This window comes from Dermatophagoides farinae, chromosome 1 (genome assembly GCF_024713945.1).
Source record: "Dermatophagoides farinae isolate YC_2012a chromosome 1, ASM2471394v1, whole genome shotgun sequence".
Classification (NCBI taxonomy): Eukaryota; Metazoa; Arthropoda; class Arachnida; order Sarcoptiformes; family Pyroglyphidae; genus Dermatophagoides; species Dermatophagoides farinae.
In genome coordinates this window covers 3,681,267-3,698,607 of record NC_134677.1, presented here as the reverse complement: position 1 = coordinate 3,698,607, position 17,341 = coordinate 3,681,267, and the positions used below count along the sequence as shown (strand labels likewise).

At 32.6% G+C, this 17,341-nt stretch overlaps 5 protein-coding genes across 5 annotated transcripts; 3 read left to right on the top strand and 2 right to left on the bottom strand.

Annotated features, from left to right (window-relative positions):
* The first annotated feature begins 8,382 nt into the window (after positions 1-8,382).
* On the top strand, positions 8,383-11,251 carry LOC124491349 (uncharacterized). The gene is made up of 2 exons (XM_047053977.2): positions 8,383-10,721; positions 10,789-11,251. The coding sequence occupies exons 1-2, from the start codon at positions 8,797-8,799 to the stop codon at positions 10,979-10,981; spliced, it is 2,118 nt and encodes a 705-aa protein (XP_046909933.2). The 5' UTR covers positions 8,383-8,796; the 3' UTR covers positions 10,982-11,251.
* A 1,225-nt stretch (positions 11,252-12,476) lies between these two features.
* LOC124492817 (uncharacterized) lies at positions 12,477-13,945 on the top strand. The gene is made up of 3 exons (XM_047055815.2): positions 12,477-12,693; positions 13,158-13,639; positions 13,714-13,945. Exons 1-3 carry the CDS (start codon positions 12,505-12,507, stop codon positions 13,904-13,906), a joined length of 864 nt encoding a protein of 287 aa, XP_046911771.1. The 5' UTR covers positions 12,477-12,504; the 3' UTR covers positions 13,907-13,945.
* On the bottom strand, positions 13,911-14,558 carry RpL30 (ribosomal protein L30). Its single transcript, XM_047055820.2, has 2 exons — positions 14,464-14,558; positions 13,911-14,328 (listed from the first exon to the last, which is right to left on the bottom strand). Exon 2 carries the CDS (start codon positions 14,320-14,322, stop codon positions 13,978-13,980), a length of 345 nt encoding a protein of 114 aa, XP_046911776.1. The 5' UTR covers positions 14,323-14,328; positions 14,464-14,558; the 3' UTR covers positions 13,911-13,977.
* Positions 14,559-14,611: 53 nt separating this feature from the next.
* On the top strand, positions 14,612-15,434 carry mRpL11 (mitochondrial ribosomal protein L11). Its single transcript, XM_047055817.2, has 3 exons — positions 14,612-14,794; positions 14,852-14,947; positions 15,009-15,434. Exons 1-3 carry the CDS (start codon positions 14,672-14,674, stop codon positions 15,366-15,368), a joined length of 579 nt encoding a protein of 192 aa, XP_046911773.2. The 5' UTR covers positions 14,612-14,671; the 3' UTR covers positions 15,369-15,434.
* rasp (protein-cysteine N-palmitoyltransferase Rasp) lies at positions 15,407-17,340 on the bottom strand. Its single transcript, XM_047055809.2, has 5 exons — positions 17,040-17,340; positions 16,791-16,984; positions 16,307-16,738; positions 15,876-16,246; positions 15,407-15,823 (listed from the first exon to the last, which is right to left on the bottom strand). Exons 1-5 carry the CDS (start codon positions 17,134-17,136, stop codon positions 15,427-15,429), a joined length of 1,491 nt encoding a protein of 496 aa, XP_046911765.1. The 5' UTR covers positions 17,137-17,340; the 3' UTR covers positions 15,407-15,426.
* Position 17,341: the final 1 nt, after the last annotated feature.

Genomic DNA, 17,341 nt, shown 5'->3' with positions numbered 1-17,341 from the left:
CACAAAACGCATTCCAATGATGATAATGATTAGACGCCAAACTAAAACATTATTTGCCCAAACGATATCATGAAATTGAAGGCAGAAAAAAAATCAAATTCGATATTCTAACAAAAAAAAAAAAAAAAAAAATGAAAACCTGGATATTATTCTCGACCTATATATCCATGTAAAAGTCTAATAATGATAGAGCCGAAAAAGTATAAACGAACGAACAACATTATATAACTGTTATAAGGTCATTATTTTGGTTATTCAAAAACATATAGACACGGAATGAAATTTGAGGCTTCTGAAAAAAAAATGAAGACAACCCAAAGGCATACATGAATAGAATTTTTAAATAAAATGATGATGATGTTGATGATAAACTAAATGTGTAAATGTGTAATAACTATATTACAAGTTTGTTGTTGTTCATTCGATTGCAATTTCTGGATGATCAGTTTGAAACACAAATTGCCACATCATTACCATAGAAAAACGGTATTTTCCTCTTATTTCATGTGGATGGGGCGTTTAAATTGAAAAAAAAGAATTATAATGATTAGTTAAGTAGTGTGAAAAAAGTTTTCAAACTATTATTACAACAATATACATATTAAAAATGGAATATACTACTATTATTTGATGAGTTTTTAAAAAAATACATGATGAAACTATTGCCCATAAGTGTTAAAGCAACTTGAACTTTATTCATCATACATACACATTGTCACATATATAAACGACACATTTATACATGTAGTCAGTTGATTGTTTTCTTCAACACGAACACACACATCATCAACACACCACCATTCGTTTTGTTCTTCTTTCTATAGATATCATTTTCTATGTGCTCTATCTGTTTTTTCATTTATGTTTACATTTATTATTTTTCGGCTAAATTAATTAAACAACATTATTAAATAATTTCAACAGGTTATGGGCCTCAGTTGCCTTCCAAGCTACGTATTCTTCTTTTAAAAATTGTATTGATAATTAATTTTGTGCTGTTTCTTCTTTCCATGGTTATTTTTTCAACAAGAATCGATCATGACGCAGTTGAACCCTAAAAATGTTCAATTCTTGAATTTGGATAAAGTACCATACCATCATTGGTATGAGTCAATAAAAGAATGTCTCATTGCCATGGAATGTGACCAGTTTATCGATCCCAAATTCGACTATAAGCCGAAAAGTGGCTTAACCAAAGAACAGAAGATTGGTATAAACAGTAGCAAAAATTTAATCAAATCATCGCTGAACTCTATGGACCGCGAAACAGTCATCAACTGTGAAACGCCATTAGAGATGATAAATAAATTGGAATACAAATATCGATCCTCACATACGCGAAACGTTTTTGATCTCTTTAGACAAAACCACAAGATCAAATTTGAAGGCGATATATCAAAATTATTCTCAGAGGTGAAAAGAAATTCGTTACAATTAGCCGAAAAGAACCTAAAACTACCAGATTCGTGCATTGTGGCAAAAATTATTGATGTCCTGCCCAATGAATACAAAGACATATGCAATCAAGTTGAATTGCTCAATATTAAAGATGAATCTAGCATTACAAGTGATGTCTTTGAATCTATGCTCCTCCGTCGTGAACGTGAGCTTAAAGATAATGAATCCGAATCTACTGGTGTCACCTTGGTAACAGCCAAAAACAGAAAGAAGTCCAATTTGAAATGCAATTTTTGTGGCCTTAATAATCACCTTGAAAAAGATTGTTACCGTAAAAATCCGTCGAAATCTAAAAATCAAAAACGACCGTTTTATCGACAATCTAATCAGCAAGCGAAGAAAAAGCATGATAAAAACAACGATGACGATGATAACAATTTAGATGTTGCCACTACCCTTGTGTTAGCTGCATCATTGGTTGCTACAAACAGTCAATCTCCAAAATTTTTGGCCGATACTGGAGCTAGCTATCACATTGTCAACGATAAAAGCTTATTGGTGAATCATCGACATGCAGAACGCATGATCAGAGGCCTCAAACATAGCACAAAAATCAACGTGATTGGCGATCTAAAATGTGAATTTTTCAACGGAACCATGTGGTCGTCTGGATTAATAACGGATGTGGCGTATGTCCCTGATCAACCATTCAATTTAATTTCGGTGGGTCAGCTTTGTCGAAAAGGAGCGAAAATCAACACCAACAAAGATGGCATGGTCATTAGTAGATTCGGCAAACCAATAATTGTGGCAAACTGGTCAAAAGACTATGAAAATTTGTTCGATCTACAAATTCGTGTTAAACAAAATGTTATAGCTTCTGCAGCCTCATCTATCGATTCAATGGCACTTTGGCACGAGCGATGCGCTCATTTTTCAACAAAGACGATCTCAAAAATGATGAATAACAAATTGGTCGATGGTGTTCCGAGTAATATTGGCAACAATATCTCATTCTGCGTCTCCTGTAAATCGGGTAAAATGACGGGAACCTCCCATCTTAAAAGTTCCAATCATCAATATTTGAAACCTGGCTTAAAGCTTCATCTTGATATTGGCGGATATACAACAAGATCCATTCACGGAAATATGTATTATCTAGTTGCAGTTGATGAATTTACAAATTACATCAAAATTGCTTTCATGAAAAATCGACAAGAAACCTTGGAAAAGTTTCGTAAAATAGTTAATGAAATCAAGCTTGACACTGGTAATGATGTCCTGAGCATTCGTACAGATCATGGCTCTGAATTTCTTAGCAAAGACTTTAAGTCGTTCATCAACAGTCGAGGTATCCTTCATGAATTAGCCACTGTCAAAACACCACAACAGAACGGGCGGGTGGAGCGGGCCATACGAAACATTGTTGATCATTCTATCTCCATGTTATCGTCATCAAATTTGCCATTATCCCTTTGGGATGAATCAACAAATTGTTCTGTTTACGTCATAAATCGTATGTTAAATTCAAGAAATGAAATTCCATTCGAAAAATATTTTGGTCGACGTGTTGATCTTTCAAATCTCCGTATCTTCGGCTCATTAGGCTATGCCTTAATTAAAAATGATCGACATAAATATTCATCAAAGACCAAGAAAGTTTTTATGGTTGGTTATCATTCAAGTAACACTTATCGTGTTTATTGTCCAACCAATCGACGTATCGAATTTGCTTGTGACGTGAAATTTAATGAACAGGCTAAATGCCATATATCGACGAACAGCTCAAATATTGACAAAAATTTAAATTCAATTAATAACGATGATCAAAATTTATCATTTTCATCAAACGAATCAACCGATTTGAATCATCATGATCAAACTGTTACAAACCCCAACATCGTTATCGTTAACGGGGGAAGTGACGTCAATTCTATCAACGACCCGATTGGGGGAAGTGACGAAAATGTTATCGATACCGATCTTGATGACAATGATTCCGAAAATGTTGTAACAACCAATCGACGATCAATTGGACGTCCCCGTGGATCATCAAATCGTAGATATGAAATTAATCCGGAACGAATAAATTCTTTGCGACCACGTTCAAATGAAAGTGAAGCTGTTGTGGCCATTGCTGGCAGTGAACCGAATACATTTGATGAAGCTGTAAGCAGTATTGATTCCGACAAGTGGAAACTGGCCATGCAACATGAATTTAATCAATTAATTAAAAACAAAACGTGGGCTCTGGTTGAATCACCGTCTAATGTACGGGTAATATCAGTTAAATGGGTGTTTACAATCAAAGAAGACGGTCGGTATCGTGCGCGTCTGGTAGCAAGAGGTTTCGAACAGGATGATAAATCATCTTATGATTGTTACGCTCCAGTTGTTTGCATGGAAAGTGTTCGCTTGTTCTTCTCACTGGTTGCATCCATGCACATGTCATTGGTTCAATTCGATGTATCCTGTGCCTTCCTGAATGGTCAAATTACCGGAGACGTATATATTAAACAACCACCTGGTTACGATGATGATTCCGGCCGTGTCTGCAAATTATTTCGAGGTTTATACGGATTACGTGAAAGTCCCAGGAGCTGGAACTCCGTATTTGATCAAACCATACGTAAGTTTGGCTTTAATTCTACTAATCTCGATCCCTGTTTTTATTTCATGCGAGAAAATGCCGAATTCACAATAATGATCATTTACGTCGACGATGGCATCATTGCATCAACGAACAAGAAGAAACCGCTCGAAATTTTTGATAAATTGTCTAAAAGATTTGAAATCCGTAAAGTTGAATCATCTCGTTTCCTCGGTATTGAATATGAACGAAATTATCGAAATCGGACTATATATTTAAAACAAGAACAATATTTATTGGACAAGTTGAAAAATTTTGAAATGAATGAATCGAGACATTCTGATACGCCGTTTGCCTGCGGTACGAATCCATATGACACCGAATCTCCAACCAACGAAGATTATCCATATAGACAGGCCGTCGGTGCTCTTCTATATTTGTCCTGTAAAACACGTCCAGATATTGCATATACCGTATCATTATTAGCAAGGTTTACGAACGCACCAAATGAAATTCATGTGAAGTCAATAAAACGTCTTTTTCGATATCTTAATGGCACACGTTCGGTTGGTATTTGCTTGGGCGGTGAAGTTCCAAAATCGATTGTGGGATATGCAGACGCTGATCTCGCTGGTGACAAAATTGGTGGAAAAACAACCACTGGACACATTGTTTATTTTGGAGGTCCAATCATTTGGAAGACTCATTTACAAAAATGTACTATTGATAATACTTGCGAGGCCGAATATATATCAGCATCGTTGTGTTCCAAGGACATGAAATATATCCGAAATCAATTGGTCGAAACTGGAATCGAAACAGACATTCCTATTTTAAATTGTGATAATCGTTCTACTGTCTACCAAATTTATGGTCAAGCTATTACGCCAAAACTGCGTCATATCGCTATCAAATTTCATTCTATTCGTAACGATGTAATGGACAACAATCTAATCGTAAAATGGATTCCCACCGATCAACAGGTTGCGGACGTACTTACTAAATCTCTCCCTCCGGCTAAATTTGTTCCTTTGGTACGTTTGCTGAATCTGGGGAAGTGTTAAAGCAACTTGAACTTTATTCATCATACATACACATTGTCACATATATAAACGACACATTTATACATGTAGTCAGTTGATTGTTTTCTTCAACACGAACACACACATCATCAACACACCACCATTCGTTTTGTTCTTCTTTCTATAGATATCATTTTCTATGTGCTCTATCTGTTTTTTCATTTATGTTTACATTTATTATTTTTCGGCTAAATTAATTAAACAACATTATTAAATAATTTCAACAATAAGAAGTTGGTATAAATTGAATTTGTCAAAATATGAATCAAATTGATAGAATAGTCAACAACAGGATTTTGAATCTCGGTACACCCAGTTATAAATGATATATATAAATTATACATTACCTCTTGTAATGAATTTTCAATCAAACAAAATACATACATACACAATATATGAAATCAATATTTTTATATGGTATGTATGTTACCAACCACCACCACCACCACCACCAAGTGTGACATTAATCAATCAATCAATCAATCAAATCAATGGGAAATCGATTCGTTTATTATTATAAACCAAAAACCGGAATAAAAATTAATTTAGTCACTTTAGGTTTCAATTTCTGAATTCCTATGCGTATGTTTGTGTGTTTGTGTGTGTGAATTCGAATAAGAAGAAGAAAACAAAAAATAATAATAATTAAGCTTAATGGGTGGTAAAACGATCGATTTCATATTTGAATACATTTCACAGGCATCATGGGTGCCATTTTCAATCTTTGTCAATCAATTTCAATGTATTTGATTCAAAATGAATAAACAAAAGCCGAATAAAAAAAATCAAAACTTACAATGAATTCTGTCCATCATTTTTTTTTATTTATAATAAAACAGAAATCGATCATTTTCTTAAAAACGTGATTCATATGTAAAAATGATAGGAATGTGACTAGATTTAATAATAATAAAAACAAAGTTTTGATTTTGGAATTATTTCGAAACAAAACAAAAAAAAAATAATTGAATTTAAAGTAAACAAACGAGTGAATCGAGTAAAATAAAACTTGGCGAATCTTCAATCTTAATGTTGTTGTTGTTGTTGTTGGGTTAGCAATAAAGCAAGAAAAAAAATCCACTTATTGCACAGGAAACGTGGAGATAATGGAGAAGAAACCGGACAAAATTGGCAACAACAACAAAAAAAAAGTTTTATGAAATGAAATCCTCCTGCTTCAAAAATCAACCTCGGGTCAATTCCGGTTTGGAAAATTGAAATATTTCCTTTGAATTAACAAACAGATGTTTATGAAATATGTGGGTATACGGGCAAAACAATGATGAAAAAAAAATTTGAGCTACAATTTATAATCGATTTAATCCTTTTTTCTATTATTATTTGGACCAACATATTTCACCAAAAAAAAAGAGAATAAGAAAAAAATGAATGTTGATAAACTCATTCGAAAACAACGAACTCCTAAATGTAAACAAACCGAAAATAGAATATAAAAACTTTTTTATTCATTTGAATTAAAATTTTAAACAAGAAGAATAAACTTTGCTATGCAACATGATTTTTTTGTTGTTCACTACCGTCACTTCAGGACAAATCATCAACATCAATCGGACATATACTATCGAGCAAGTTTGTATCTGCAAATTAATCAGGCTATAAAAATAATGTAATCATATGTGTTGTTCAAACTAATTAATTGATTAATGGACGAACCAAATTCAAAAAACTTTTTGATAATTATGGCTAGTTTATCAACTAACGGTTACATTTATTTTTCAAAAAAAAAAAAAAAAAATTTCATCACTTTAACTATCTTAATTTTAACGAATACTAATTTCTGAGGAACTTTTTTTTACCGCAAATATTTGATGAAAATATTTTAAAATGTAATAAAAATATGCCAAGCAATGCAATGAATATAAAAAACCAAGTTGACCAAGTTCTTGGTTTTTATATATTCATCAATATCAAACGCACGGTAATACTGATTCACATAGACAGATTCATTACATATTCAACTGGCACACACACACACACACACGCACACAGGTCTTCGATATATGACCAAATTGTCAATTCAAATAAAAAAAACGATTTCAATGTGAATTCAATGAATGAAATTTCAGGGTAAGGCAAAGTAATGAGAGTTTTTTCGAATTATTTTTCTTTCATTTTACCAGGACATTATGCAACAGCAACAGCAACAACAACAACAAGGTGAATCTTATCAACCATTATAACCAACAACCAGATAAACATCATAAAAAAGGTGTGCCATTGTGGCAACACACAAACATTGAATGATGATACTTTGAGCTCAATTAACCTTTTGAATTCAAAAACACACACATTCACTCACACAATCGATGTCTTATTTTTCTTTTTTACTTCTCGATCTATTCAATTCGGGCTTTTCTGAATGTGTGTGTGCGGTTGGATGCGAGTTGTATTCAAGAAAGAAATCGTCAATTCATATATTCAGCCATTGAGAAAAATGAAAAAAATGAAAAAAAGCTGTATGAACTACTAACTACCGTTATAAGCCGACCTTAAAGCAGAAAAAATAAAATAAATTTAACATAATGACTAATTGTGCAAAAGGCATTCATTCATTCATTCATTTATTCATTTTATTCTTTCTATTCATTCAGTTCTTATACAGTTGACTTGGTTTGCGCTTTAGATGGATGATTTTCATTATCATCATTGTCGTTGTTGCTATTGTCCAAAATCGAAATGGGAATATATAAGAAAAGTTTTGTTATAGAAAATATCATAAACAAACTGTGATCATCATTGAAACTATATCGTTTAAAATTTCACTCGAATTTGGTTTACACAAAAACAAAATCAAACAGAAATATCCATGAATTCTATAAAGACTACATAATAGAATAATGCTATTCACATTGTATTTATTTTAAAAACACACACACACAGAGAAAAAGAGAATAGCATCACTAACATAGATTTGGATTAATTGACCCACAAAAAAAACAAAACAAAATGACCAATAAGTAAATAAATTTAACCAAGAAAGAAATATTGATGGCCAACATTTTGTTTCTGGTCATCGAACATGATTATTATGTTCGAATATTTAAAAAAAACAGACTGACAGACAAACCGACATAAAAGATTGATAAAGATTTCATAAACATTCGAATCTTCAAATGAAAGAAAAATTATATTCAACAAACACAGGCTACTTCGTGTGTGTATCTGTGTTTATATTGTACATTTATAATAGGACCGGCAAAAGATGAAACAAATTATCCGAATAAAAATGATATAATTTATGGCTAGAAAAACATGGTTATTAATAATGCATCCCTATTCAGCATGAATCAAATAATGATGATGATGATGATGATGATGATTCAAGACATATATTAGTACACCAAAATTTTGAATATTATGAGTGATAAAAACTTTTCAAGAATTTCATAAAGGGTCATGTAATGAAAAATTTTCACTCAACCATATATTGTCACACTCTGAATGTTAATGGTTAGAAAAAGCTTAAATTTTTTTTTTATATTTTATTTCTGATGATCTGGTCTACTTGTTTGCATCATTGTTATTTATTTTGTACTGAATCACTATAGAATACGTTTTATCTTATTCAGATTGTTTTGATGCATCGTTGCATGTCATCTTCAGGCATATATAAAGTTCGCGATAGGCATCTTAAATGCTTTTTTTTCAATCATCATTCATGACGGTTACATCAGACAATTCAGGATCAAAACATTTTCAATCATCATGTTTTTATCGTTAATAAGAATTTGGTCACGACAAGTTTTAATTCTATTATGGCCAATGATTATAATCCTTTTGGGAGGTGGATGTTTTTTTCAACATTGTTTTGCATTCATCGGTGATGGTAATGGTGAGAATTCAACATTAATCAACCATCATTACTTTCCATTATCATCTTTAAATCTTATGATGATGAATCAAAGTTCTTGGCCAATTGATCACTACGACAACGACGACGATGACCATCCAACAAATCGAGATAATATAAATTTTTTCGATCAAATCAATGCAAAAAATCACCGACCTTCAAACTTTATATCACCAGCTGAAAGTCAATCACGTGTAGCAATAGCATCGCCTGATGATGAAAATGATTATGATCACAATTACAATCAAAAACATTTAAATCGCTTACATGTTTCGGCTAAATCGACCAATCCAAATGTTTATTATTATAGCCCAAAAAATTATGGACGATTATCAAATCATTCATTATCAATGATAACATCAACTCCTGGAACTACAATTGAAACTCAACAAACTGCCTCGCAACATCTTAATACACCAGATACAAAATCGACATATTCATTGCCATCATCATCAGTGATGACATCTATGGACAAATCTGGTAAAATCCGATTTGAATCGAATGATCCATCATCGTCATCATCATCCACCTCAGCATCAGCATCATCGTCAGCAGGGAAAACATTATTGATTCATAAATTCTATAATCGTGATTTATCACAAATGACGGCCGCTTTGAATAAACACACGGGCAATAATGTTCCAGAAATATTCATTTCAAGTGGAGGTTTGAATCAAAATCGTTTAAGTTCAACTGGTCCTAGCAAATCGGAACAATCAACTATGGATCAAGATAATGAAAATATCACTTATGATGACGATGATGAGGAAGGCGATATAATTCACCATAATGATCAAGATGGTGATGACCAACTGTCACCACCATCTTCAAGTGTAACATATAATTATAATCGTTATAGAAAATTACCATCGGATAATGACCGTGGTGACAGTGGTTCATCATCATCGGCAATTAAAGGCATATATCGTTTACATAATCCCAATAGTTCGTCAAGTAGTCCAAGATTATTACGAAGATATTATACGACGGGACGATCACAGTCATCATCGATACCAGTACCGGCTACTGTAAGACATATGCAAACATCACATTCTCATCCGATGCCACATTATTATCTACCATCATCGGTTCTATCCACACATTCGCATGGAATGTATGATACATCATTAGGTGGCCATCATGGTTCAAGTCATCATCATATAAGTTTACCTGAAAAATCTGGTACATGGTTAGGATCAGGATTGGCTGCTGGTATTTTGATTGGTGCCATACCATTTGGTATTATGATGGCATCGATGATGCCAACTTTGTTTACCGGTTCCATGCCGATTGTCAATACAGCTGCTGTAGGCAAACGACGTCGTCGTAGAAGTATATTAGATGATTGGGCAACAATTATCGGCCAACAACAATCGACAAACGGTAGACGATCGATTAGTCTATTCGATCATACAACAATGGACAAATTAGGTGTATTCATAAGAAAAGGTATTACCGACATAATAGAATTGTTGAATGAACATCATGATAATTATGGTCATGATATGGCCAAGAATAATCATCGGGTACCATTTGATCGAAATGATGGTGTCCAACAACAACAACAACAACAACAACAGCCAAAGCCATCATATTTATATTCGGATGGTAATGACAATGACAATCGTAGCAATTTGCTTATCAAAACCATAGCTAAATATGCATTGGCTGCATTGGATGAACCGAAATGTATCAAAGAAATGTTATGTTCATTGATGGCCGATGGTCGACATGCACGAACAACACCATGGCAAAAGACCATATATTTACTGATCAAATGGTAAGTAAATCATACATATTAATAAAAGAAATCATAAATATTGATTATGATTTTTTTTCCTGTATAGGTTACCAAAAAATTTCGAAAGAAGTATCGGTCTCGATGATCTATTCACAGCTGTACGACGTAATTCCTGTCTACAATCATATCGATGTCCAATTACAATTCATCAATTGAATACAAATCAAAATAATAATGATCGTCATCCAAATAATCATCATCATCATCATCAACGACAACATCATTCATCATCATCATAGACACATATCTAACCGAGGTCATCCATAAAATTATTTCTTCGACTGCGTATATGATAATAATAAGACTAAATAATGAAAATTAGGCCAAAGCTAAAAAAATTTTTATTTCATGCTATTTTAGTTTCTGTCTTGGACCAAAGTTTACTTCTTTTTTTTCAATTTATATGTAGATGAAATAAACCAAAAACAAAAACAAAACAAAAAAAAGAAAAATTTAATGAGAAAAAATACCAGTACTAAAATAAAATAAAAATAAACATGGATTCTACTACAAAATAGATTTGTGTGTGTCTGTAAAAGTGAATCCATTTTGAAAATTCCATTTTCAGAAAAAAAGTTTTTCTTTTTTTCTATGAGAGAATTTACATCTGTTATAGTGAATGTTTGTCGTACACCTTGTTGTATGATTACTATCACACACGAATATTGATGATGATGCATGTGTGTTTACGTGAATTGCGATACATGAATGCTCGAGGACAAGTAATTCTGATCCAAACAAACTAAAAAAGAAGCAGGTAAAATAATAATAATAAAAATGAATTCAGCGATGCTCGAAAAAAAAAGAAAAACAAGGACGATGAAAATGAAATTTTTATTCCTGGGATTTTTCATTCCCGGATGACGAATGATCATATGGATCTGAATTGGATGGATTCTAAGAAACAAAATAAATGAATAAATAAAATGAAAATTATCAATTCGTAAAGGCCATAAGAGAGCAAAAAAAAAAAAAAATAGAATGAAAAAAAAGATAAGTGAATTAAATGGTAAACGTAAACGATAAATCATTCCAACTGGAAAGACATTTTAAATATTGTGTTCATCATCATCATCATCATCATCATTATTCATTGTAAAGATAGATTTACAAGTATGGACATAAGTTTAAAACATGCGTGTGTCTGAATACCATAAGATTCATTATGAAATAAATGGAATTCAAATTCAATTTTTTACTAAAGGGAAAAATCAGGAATCTATGTAAAATGAATTATTCGCTTGTGAAAGCAAACTTGTAAACACACAGAAGACACACACACACATCTTACGGTGGTAATACATGATAAAAAAAAGTTGTGATTTTTTGTTCTCACTAAAATTTTAAATCAAAATCATTAGAACACAATCTACGGCGGTGGTTGACATTTTCTTGATCACTAATTATTCAATTAAGACTAAATTTAGAAAGTGTCAAAGTGTTGAAAAGTGACGCCAACAAATACGGATCCAATGAGACGTACAGCAAACACACATACACAAAAGAATGGATATCCGTCTGTTTTTTATCGAAACGGAAATCGAATGAAAAATAGCTCATTTCTATATATTGGATATATTGACAATAAGGGTGTGGATTTTTTTTGAAAATTCTTTTTCGCGGGCACCATTTTCATTTTTTGGTATTGTAGAAAATCGATATAAAAACTGCCGAATTTTTTAACATTTCGGATTTTTTTTCAAAATTAATTTGTTCATAATACAACGAAAATTATCAACCTTAGTGATTCTATCAGATCATCATGGACAATCGGTTAATCTGTTTAATTTTGGCCATCCAATTCACAATAATATCATCATCGTCATCATCAACGATATTTGACGAAAATAAATTAGAGTTGGGAAAAATAATCAAAAATTCGGCTAAATATTTGCTGAAAAATCACGGCCATCAACTAAAACAATCCGGCCGAGCTACAACTACATCACAGGTAATGATAACCAATTACCCATTTATTTTCTTAGATAGATACAGGTGAAATTTCTCATCACATGTAATTTCCATTATAATGACGGCGGTATGAAATGATCAACGCATTCACACAATGGTAAAGAGCAACCACAATAGCTTAGCTTATGAATGGTCGAAAATTAACAATTTAAATCAATTGTAAACCCTTAAGGATTCTCTTTTAACCATCCAATGAGATGATTATGATGATGAGTGTGAGTGGGATAGATCACCAATTAGAAATTCCAATGATGATCATAATCGCTGAATAATATCATAATGTTGTAGAAGATTTGCCACACCAAAGTCATAAACATTCGAAAGTCAAATATTATTACTGATGGCCTGTATTGAATTCAGGAATTTTGAAATTTCTCTCACATTAAAACAATAATTTTATGTTTTTAGACTTGTTTTTCATCTTTTTTTCTTTATTTTTTTTAGGTCATCGAATACAATGCCCGTAACATTGTTCTTATGACATTATTGAATTCAGTTTTAATTTTGGGTGGTATTCTTGGTTCGTTGAATCGACCAGATTTGCCATTCAATGTTTTGGGCTCCGGTAATGGTGCTTCTTTACCATTCAAAAGGATCGATCTATTCAAAAAACGTTTATGGCCAAAACGTACAAATCACAAGCCCAACGTTATCATCGATGATCAAGCCGTTCAAATGGAAGCACTTGTCAAAGATTTAATGAACAAAAATAAACATTTTGAGCCATTATCGAACGATATTTTTCCAAGAATGTTGGATACAATAAAGCGAAACGATCGACGACGATCGGACAATTCAGATTCAATCGACACTGAAGAAGTCACGGATATTGATCCAACAAATTGTGCTCTGCTGATTCAATGCACGGATGCGAAAGGCAAACCATATTATCCAACGTTGAGTTCGCTGACTAAAACAGCCGTCCAGTAAGTAATTTATGACAAATAATAATAAAAAAATAATTATGACATAAAAAACAATTATGACATTTTCAATAAAGACTGGTGAACACGAGCCACGAGAATGATAATGAAGCGAAAAAATCTCCATCCAAAATAAAAACTAAAAAATCGGGACGATCCTTGATCAGGAGACCGAAAATGTTGTTGGATCAAGTACAAGAAATGATTGAAATTGAACAAAAAGCCAAATGTCAATGGAAAGAATTGTGTCAGATTGAAATAAAGCCATAATATGTTTTTGAATTTTTTCTTTAAAATAAAAAATTTTTTTTATTCGTTCGAATTCAAAATAAAAAACGGGCCTATTGAGCTTCCGATGGCATGCTCTTGATGATATCCGAATCGCCCGGATCGGTGATAGTCAATGAACAGACACGAAAATATTTACCACATGCGGTACCCAATTCTATGTTGTTGCCAGAATAATGATGGACACCAGTTTTAGCCAACATTGCATAGTATTCGATTTCACTTTTTCGAAGTGGCGGTGTATTGTTGGAGATTATAACCAATTTGGCTTTGCCCAATCGAAGTGCCTTCAATGTTTGTTTGTAACCAAAATGGTATTTACCAGATTTCATGACCAAGGCCAGTCTGGAATTGATACTTTCCATAGCCTTTTTCGATTTTTTATCCGTCACTGCCATTGTAACCTGATTGAAATGGAAAAAATTCAATTAAACATTAACATGTATAGATTATAAGAATTAAAAAACTATAAGCAAAATGATGCTAGTGTTTTCTAGAAAAATTTAAATTGAATTGAAATCAAAAATTGCAATAATTACCGTTGTTTGGATGAAAAAACACAAGAAAACAAATGAATTTTGCAGCCACCGTGTGAGCAAAGGAACAACAAGCACAATGCACGTTGTGTTTCCGATTTTGGATCGAAATAGACTTGTTTCGATTTCGACTCAAGTGGTCCAATAAAAAATATCCATCACATGATTTCAAAATTTCTCTGAATTTAAATGAAAAAATCATTTGAACAAAATGTCTAAATTAAAATCAGCAAAGAAAGGTGTGGAAAAGGTAATACATAGTACACCGTTACGAATATGGATTGGTGCAGGTGTGGCACAACCCGGACCACCACTCGGACCACAACTTGGCCAGGTTTGTTTCAAAAATTTAAATTCAAAAAATTCGATTTAACATTTACCGTGGTTGCAGCGCGGAATAAATATCGCTCAATTTTGTAAAGATTTTAATGAAAGAACAAAAGATGTCAAACCCGGTACGCCACTTCCATGTACAATCTCTGTCAAGGTAATTTTAATTGTAAAATCTTCATTTGTGATTCTATTTATTTTATCGTTCACTAAAATAGGCGGACAGAAGTTATGATATTCAAATTCGAGTGCCGCCAATTAGTTATTTCATACGTCAGGCGACCGGACAGGCACGATTAGCAATGGACCAAAGTCAAGAAACGGCCGGTATCTTAAGTTTAAAACATGTTTACGAGATTGCTCAAGTGAAAAGTAAAGATCCACTTTACGATTGTGTGCCGTTGAAGAAAATTTGTGAGGAAATCATCGAAGAAGCGTTTCATTGTGGCGTCAAAGTGGTCGACAGAATTGATGAACATAAATACATGGATTTTATGAAACAAAGACATGAGATTGTCGCCAAACAATTAAAAGAATTGGAAGATTTAAAACAATCGAAACTTTTACGTACTGCTTAATAGCAGCATTTTGTAGATTTAATTAGTGTATTCCTTAATTGAAAATAAATTTATTGATCTATTTAGCCATCTTGCAGTTAATTTGATCGCAAATAAAGCAGCCACAGTAAAAAATGAACAAAACAGTCAATAATGGCCAAGGAAAACAAAGAATAATTTTCGAAATAAACAACCAACCGATTTCATAGTTGGACAGAAAAAATATGTTTGAAATGTATGCTAATGCAAGCAATGGTGACCCAATTAAAGCTTTCATACGAAAAGCATCATTAGATTTGAAAACGATGGCAACTATACGATCACAATAAGTGAGAAGAATATTCATCGTAACCCAAACAATGATTGAATCATGCAGTCCATGCCAAAAGGCAATAATGGTAAAACAAACGATGGCTGAAAAGATTCGTCTCAACACGCTACTCGTTGGTGATCCATTCAAAGGCTTGTAGAAATATCTGATTGAATGGAAAAAAAATGATCAAACGTTTGATTTCAATTCCAACTTACTTCAAGAGAAACTGATAGAGGCCACGATCGAATTTATGCCACAAATAAGATGTCTGATGTATGTGACCAATGCATTCTGGTGGGGATGAAATAACATTGTCTAAACCATCAATGATGGCCAATTGTCTACTAATACCGTAGATGACAAAATATTTTAGAAAAAATAAAATCATTAATGAATAACCAAGGCCACATAAGCTCCATGAATCAAACGTATCGACAATATAGATGTAATATTGAAATGATGATGAATAGATGAAATGTAAGATAATTTCCAAAAATAAGGCCCATAGTATATATCGAAAAAGTTGAATAATCTTGATGATTGTTGATGATGGCCACCCGATTGAATTTGTAGTCAAGTTTTCAATCTAATCAATACAAACAATATAGCAAGATGAAATGAACTACTCAATTCTAAAATAACATACTGATTTATAAAAATCGTCGAAATTATAAATTGGTCCGAAGAAGAAAGGGGGAAAATAGAAAAGATAGGCCAATCGAATCAGGGTAAAACGCCAAGTCCTTTTTTGGTCATCATAATGTTCACCATCATAAGCATCAATCGAACAGCTTAATAGTTTGGCATTGAGCCATGAGAAACTGACATGTATGAGAAAATTTTGTTCACGATCGGCGGCAACAAACTCTAATCGATGAGCGATAGCTACTAAAAATGAGAAAATAATATAATGTGGAATACGTAGCCAACGACGGTCAATATTTCTGCCGAAATAACGAATGAAATGTTCCAGAATGAAAATGGCGCCAATATTTATGAATATCAATGATAGAAATTTCAACGATAATAGATAGGATAGAATGAATGACGAATATAGAATAATGAACAAAGGTGAATACTTTGAAACAATTGAAAATTAATATATTGATATAAAAACTTGAGATTATTACCAGAGGAAATATTAATCGAGTAATCAGAAATCCAATTGAATGACAAAGAAGGTATAGAATTTCAGTACCAATGTAATATCGTTTGGCGAATTGCCATTCTAAATCAGTAACATCCAATGGATGACTGGTGGCATATGTCCGAGAAAACCATGTGTCAGTTTGAAAATCACTTTGATCAATTTCATATAGATGAACTAAATAGTTTCATTGATTAACATTGCGAAAAAAAAGACATTATCATAAACTTACGGTGAGAAGTTTGAAAAAAATTCCAAACAGAATAAATTGCTGATGAAATAAATATAACGCTATAGATTGTAAATTCAATACTAATTACCAGTGACATGATAAATATGGCGCCAAATATTGAATACCACTCAAACAAATGAAAAAAAAACAAATTCTAGTACCATTATTTCACGAGTTATAAATCGATTGGAAAATTTTATAGCCGACAATAGGTCCCTTCTTAAGCAACGTAATAACTAAATACTGAAATATGAAAGCCGTTGATGAAAAATTACGACGAACCTAATAGCGCACAAAGACTG

Bases quoted from the DNA above. Each gene is read 5' to 3' on its own strand.
- LOC124491349 (XM_047053977.2), top strand. From the start codon at position 8,797: ATGTTTTTATCGTTAATAAGAATTTGGTCACGACAAGTTTTAATTCTA. The intron at 10,722-10,788 runs GTAAGTAAATCA...TTTCCTGTATAG, and splicing joins ATATATTTACTGATCAAATG to GTTACCAAAAAATTTCGAAA.
- LOC124492817 (XM_047055815.2), top strand. From the start codon at position 12,505: ATGGACAATCGGTTAATCTGTTTAATTTTGGCCATCCAATTCACAATA. The intron at 12,694-13,157 runs GTAATGATAACC...TATTTTTTTTAG, and splicing joins GAGCTACAACTACATCACAG to GTCATCGAATACAATGCCCG. The intron at 13,640-13,713 runs GTAAGTAATTTA...TTTTCAATAAAG, and splicing joins CTGACTAAAACAGCCGTCCA to ACTGGTGAACACGAGCCACG.
- RpL30 (XM_047055820.2), bottom strand. From the start codon at position 14,322: ATGGCAGTGACGGATAAAAAATCGAAAAAGGCTATGGAAAGTATCAAT.
- mRpL11 (XM_047055817.2), top strand. From the start codon at position 14,672: ATGTCTAAATTAAAATCAGCAAAGAAAGGTGTGGAAAAGGTAATACAT. The intron at 14,795-14,851 runs GTTTGTTTCAAA...CCGTGGTTGCAG, and splicing joins TCGGACCACAACTTGGCCAG to CGCGGAATAAATATCGCTCA. The intron at 14,948-15,008 runs GTAATTTTAATT...TCACTAAAATAG, and splicing joins CATGTACAATCTCTGTCAAG to GCGGACAGAAGTTATGATAT.
- rasp (XM_047055809.2), bottom strand. From the start codon at position 17,136: ATGTCACTGGTAATTAGTATTGAATTTACAATCTATAGCGTTATATTT. The intron at 16,985-17,039 runs GTAAGTTTATGA...GAAACTATTTAG, and splicing joins TTTTTTTCAAACTTCTCACC to TTCATCTATATGAAATTGAT. The intron at 16,247-16,306 runs GTATGTTATTTT...TGTATTGATTAG, and splicing joins TCGACGATTTTTATAAATCA to ATTGAAAACTTGACTACAAA.